This window comes from Asparagus officinalis, chromosome 10, assembly GCF_001876935.1.
Source record: "Asparagus officinalis chromosome 10, Aspof.V1, whole genome shotgun sequence".
Classification (NCBI taxonomy): domain Eukaryota; kingdom Viridiplantae; phylum Streptophyta; class Magnoliopsida; order Asparagales; family Asparagaceae; genus Asparagus; species Asparagus officinalis.
Genome location: NC_033803.1, coordinates 21,424,306 through 21,429,420, shown reverse-complemented (window position 1 = coordinate 21,429,420; position 5,115 = coordinate 21,424,306). Strand labels below are relative to the sequence as shown.

The 5,115-nt window shown below is 35.0% G+C and overlaps 2 protein-coding genes across 2 annotated transcripts; one reads left to right on the top strand and one right to left on the bottom strand.

Annotated features, from left to right (window-relative positions):
- LOC109826959 (putative nuclease HARBI1) lies at nt 238–2,517 on the bottom strand. The gene is made up of 2 exons (XM_020393970.1): nt 2,180–2,517; nt 238–1,639 (listed from the first exon to the last, which is right to left on the bottom strand). Exons 1-2 carry the CDS (start codon nt 2,264–2,266, stop codon nt 383–385), a joined length of 1,344 nt encoding a protein of 447 aa, XP_020249559.1. The 5' UTR covers nt 2,267–2,517; the 3' UTR covers nt 238–382.
- Nucleotides 3,655–4,755, top strand: LOC109825862 (glutathione S-transferase T3-like). Its single transcript, XM_020392772.1, has 2 exons — nt 3,655–3,994; nt 4,074–4,755. The coding sequence occupies exons 1-2, from the start codon at nt 3,707–3,709 to the stop codon at nt 4,677–4,679; spliced, it is 894 nt and encodes a 297-aa protein (XP_020248361.1). The 5' UTR covers nt 3,655–3,706; the 3' UTR covers nt 4,680–4,755.

Here is a 5,115-nt window from a genome sequence, read left to right as displayed (position 1 = left end):
GTCACATCTAACAGTAATTCATCTCCAACCCATTGCACCATTTTTTGCACCAAAAAGGAATATTCTCAGTATCTTTCTTTTTATCTACTTTTATATGATTATTTTTTATTCCCTATATTTTTAACTATTTCAACAATTAACCCCACATATCAAATTTTATTTTTTCACATATTTTCCAAACAAAATGATTTATTATTTAAAAATTAAACTAATAAAACAATAAAATATTATTTTATTAATTAAAATAACTTGATTGCTAAAATATTATATTTTTATTATTGATATTGCCAAAATATTACATTCAAGAACACAACAGGAAATAAAATACAAGGAAATAATTAAACATTAACAACAATGTAAAAATTACAAATTTAGTATGCACTTAACTATCTGAATTAGTGTATTCCTCCCATAGATGATCTATCAATGCATTACGAAGCGCAATATGAGCATCTTTATCCTTGATTTTTCCGTAACGTGTAATAAATTGAGTAAATCTTGTAGTTTCATCTGCTACCATATCAACTTCTGGTGTTGGTGCTTCCCTCACTTCTTGAATTGGTGCATAAAGATCACGTTCATCCTCGATTATCATATTGTGCATAATAATGCATGCAGTCATTATGTCATGTAATACATGTTTTTTCCAAAAACGTGCTGATCCTGCCACGATTGCAAATCGTGATTGGAGAACTCCGAACGCACGTTCTACATCTTTTCTACATGCTTCCTGTTTCATGGCAAAATATTTTTTCTTCCTACCTTGTGGCTGTTGGATTGTTTGTACAATAGTAGCCCATTTCGGATATATACCATCAGCTAAATAATAACCCATATTATACTCTTTTCCTTGAATAACATAGTGAGCGGGAGGAGCAATACCTTGAGCTAGGTTAGAGAAAAGATTAGATGACTCCAGCACATTGATATCATTATTGGTGCCTGGCATACCAAAATATGCGTGCCATATCCAAAGATCATAATCTGCCACAGCTTCGAGGATAATAGTTGGTGACCCACTACGTCCTGTGTATTGCCCAGACCATGCTGTTGGACAATTTTTCCATTTCCAATGCATACAATCAAGACTTCCTAACATTCCTGGAAAACCATGTTTTTTACTAATATAGAGTAGCCTAGCAATATCGTTAGCGTTAGGTGTTCGTAGATACCGCTCTGCGAATATTTCCACCATAGCACGACAAAATTTTGTCATACTTTCAATTGCTGTTGACTCACCTATTTTAACGTATTCGTCCGTAGCATCAGCTGGTAGACCGTATGCCAACATGCGAAAAACAGCTGTTACTTTCTGTAACGGTGATAATCCCATTCTACCAAGTCCATCACTTCGTTGTTGGAAGTAATAGTCATGATCTTTCACTGCATCAACAATACGAAGGAACAAACTTCTTGACATCCGATATCGACGACGAAACATATCTTCTCCAAAACGTGGATTATCGGCAAAGTAATCTATGACCAAATTCTGATGCGCATTTTCTCGATCGCGGTTGATCACTGCATGACCGGGAATCGAGCCACCATGGATCGGTTGGTAGTTGTGTTGACGTAAATTGTTAACGAGGATCATGTTGTTGTTGATGTACTCACAAATTACTTCTTCGGTTTCATCAATCTCTACAATGATATTGGACAGAAAATTATCATCAAGCCTAGCAATATCGTTAGCGTTAGGTGTTCGTAGATACCGCTCTGCGAATATTTCCACCATAGCACGACAAAATTTTGTCATACTTTCAATTGCTGTTGACTCACCTATTTTAACGTATTCGTCCGTAGCATCAGCTGGTAGACCGTATGCCAACATGCGAAAAACAGCTGTTACTTTCTGTAACGGTGATAATCCCATTCTACCAAGTCCATCACTTCGTTGTTGGAAGTAATAGTCATGATCTTTCACTGCATCAACAATACGAAGGAACAAACTTCTTGACATCCGATATCGACGACGAAACATATCTTCTCCAAAACGTGGATTATCGGCAAAGTAATCTATGACCAAATTCTGATGCGCATTTTCTCGATCGCGGTTGATCACTGCATGACCGGGAATCGAGCCACCATGGATCGGTTGATAGTTTTGTTGACGTAAATTGTTAACGAGGATCATGTTGTTGTTGATGTACTCACAAATTACTTCTTCGGTTTCATCAATCTCTGCAATGATATTGGACAGAAAATTATCATCATCCGAAGATGAAGATGATGATAAGTATGATGGACCTCCAACATCGAAATTCATTTTTGAAGTAAGAAAAGAATGACTGAAGTATGCAGAAATGGAGAATAATAATTTTAACACAACAACGAGTAATTGTGTGGATGTACCTAATCTAGTATGCTATTTATAAAACTTTGCTTAGCTGTATACATTGAACAATGTGTAAAGTTGAGCTGATTTTAGGAAATGCTTTCCAGCTGTTATCAATTTGTCACAAAATTCAAATTTGCTTTTAGCTGTATACGTTGGACAATGTATAAAGCTGACCTGATTTCAAAAATTGATTCCCACTCGTACAAAGCTTTCACACAATTCAAGGAGAGCTGAGCTGTGTATACGTTGGACAATGTGTAAAGCTGACCTGATTTCAAAAATTGATTCCCACTCGTACAAAGCTTTCACACAATTCAAGGAGAGCTGAGCTGTGTATACGTTGGACAATGTGTAAAGCTGGCCTGATTTTAAAAATTGATTCCCACTCGTACAAAGCTTTCACACAATTCAAGGAGAGCTGAGCTGTGTATACGTTGGACAATGTGTAAAGCTGACCTGATTTCAAAAATTGATTCCCACTAGTACAATATTATTTTACACAATTCAAGGAGAGCTGAGCTGTGTATACGTTGGACAATGTGTAAAGCTGACCTGATTTTAAAAATTGATTCCCACTCGTACAAAGCTTTCACACAATTCAAGGAGAGTTGAGCCGTGTATACTTTGGACAATGTGTAAAGCTGACAGATTTCAAAAATTGATTCCCACTCGTACAAAGCTTTCACATAATTCAAGGAGAGCTGAGCTGTGTATACGTTGGACAATGTGTAAAGCTGACAGATTTTAAAAATTGATTCTCACTCGTACAAAGCTTTCACACAATTCAAGGAGAGCTGAGCTGTGTATACGTTGGACAATGTGTAAAGCTGACCTGATTTCAAAAATTGATTCCCACTCGTACAAAGCTTTCACACAATTCAAGGAGAGCTGAGCTGTGTATACGTTGGACAATGTGTAAAGCTGACCTGATTTTAAAAATTGATTCTCACTCGTACAAAGCTTTCACACAATTCAAGGAGAGCTGAGCTGTGTATACGTTGGACAATGTGTAAAGCTGACCTGATTTCAAAAATTGATTCCCACTCGTACAAAGCTTTCACACAATTCAAGGAGAGCTGAGCTTTGTATACGTTGGACAATGTGTAAAGCTGACCTGATTTCAAAAATTGATTCCCACCGACAACGTTGGATAATGTGTAAAGCTGATCAGTTTGTACAAAATGATTCAATTTCAAATGTTGACCACCGACAAATTCAAACCAACCGCAAATTCAAATTCAAATTCAAATTCAAATTCAAACAAAAAAAACAAATTTGGATTGGCTATAAATAACATTCACGAGTTCTACTTCAAACCACCCAATTCGAAGTATTTCTGATCTCCAAACCAACCACTTTTTACAAAAAATGTCTGTTCGATCAACTGGGTACACGGTTACTGAAGATGTGCTCCTTTGTCAAGTATTCTTGGATATTTCTCAAGACCCTATTATCGGTAGAAACCAGTCTCGAGATGCATTTTGGTCTCGTGTGGAGGACAAATACAATGAACTTCGAGATCAGCATTTTGAGATGCGTACGAGCCGATCAATTCGTTCTCGAATGGAAATTATAAGTAATGAAGTAAGGAAATTGAATGCGTGCTTGAGACAAGTAGAGAATCTGAATCCAAGTGGTGCTTCAGATGAAGATATTGTAAGTATTCTATTAATTATCGTTTGAATTTTATTATTATTGTTGAAATACATAACTTGATGTTCACTATAATTTACAGTTAGTTCGAGCAAAGATGTTATTTATGCAAGAACCGAAGTACAAAAAAGGTTTCAAATTTGATCATGTCTGGAATATGGTTAAAAATTTCGAAAAATTCAAAGATGATGTCCCCACAGCAAGACAAGTTGGTCGAAGACAATCCCAAAGTGTGAACTTCGACTCGTCACAATCAGATAATCCCACTCCGGAATCTCCTATATCAACATCTCCTGGATTGTCATCATTTACTCCATCTGAACGACCTATTGGGGTAAAAAAAGCTAAATTGAAAAGGAAAAATGATGATCATGAGTCAAGTGTAGTGGACTCCATCGAGACCTCCAACAATCGACTTATAGACAGGTTAGACAAGGCGAGCTTGGACAGGCAAGAAGCATTTGATATCGAACGAGAAAAGATAGCCATGAAAAAAGATAGAGATGAATGGAAAATTATAATGAAAGATTTGAATTCCATTGCTGATCCAAACGTGCGTGAGTACGTTCGAGCTCAACAGATTAAAATAATACAAAAAAGAAATCAACAAGAACAAGGGTCTGCTTCTAATTTTGGCAATTATTTTAATGATATTGGACACTCTGGCCCCGATCTACCAGATTATTGAGAGTTGCTTGTCCATCTTAAGTAACGTCACCATGTTTAGTTTGTATTTTATGTTTTATTTTAATGAAGTTTTATATTATGTGTGTCAGTTTTTATATGTTATGTATTTCAGATATGTAATTTATATTTGAATTATGTATTATGATTGCTCTTTAATGAAGTTTTATATTATGTATGTCTAGATTTTAATATTATAATTAATAATAATGTCTGTTAAATTTTAGCATTTTTTATTTTTAAAAAATAATTTATTTTGTCCACATTATACAATTGGGGTAAAATTATAAAATTTAAATATTATTGGGGTTGTTTTATATATTTAATGAAACAATTGGGGACAAATTGTAAATAAAATTGTAAATATATAAAAGTATGAGGTTTAAAAAAAAATTGAAAAAAATAAAAATAAAAAAAAACAGTAATGGGGGATGAACAGT

Excerpts from the sequence above, each read along its gene's own strand:
- LOC109825862 (XM_020392772.1), top strand. The coding sequence starts at position 3,707 with ATGTCTGTTCGATCAACTGGGTACACGGTTACTGAAGATGTGCTCCTT. Across the intron at positions 3,995-4,073 it reads GTGCTTCAGATGAAGATATT|TTAGTTCGAGCAAAGATGTT; the intron begins GTAAGTATTCTA and ends TATAATTTACAG.
- LOC109826959 (XM_020393970.1), bottom strand. The coding sequence starts at position 2,266 with ATGAATTTCGATGTTGGAGGTCCATCATACTTATCATCATCTTCATCT. Across the intron at positions 1,640-2,179 it reads TGTCCAATATCATTGCAGAG|ATTGATGAAACCGAAGAAGT; the intron begins ATTGATGAAACC and ends ATCATTGTAGAG.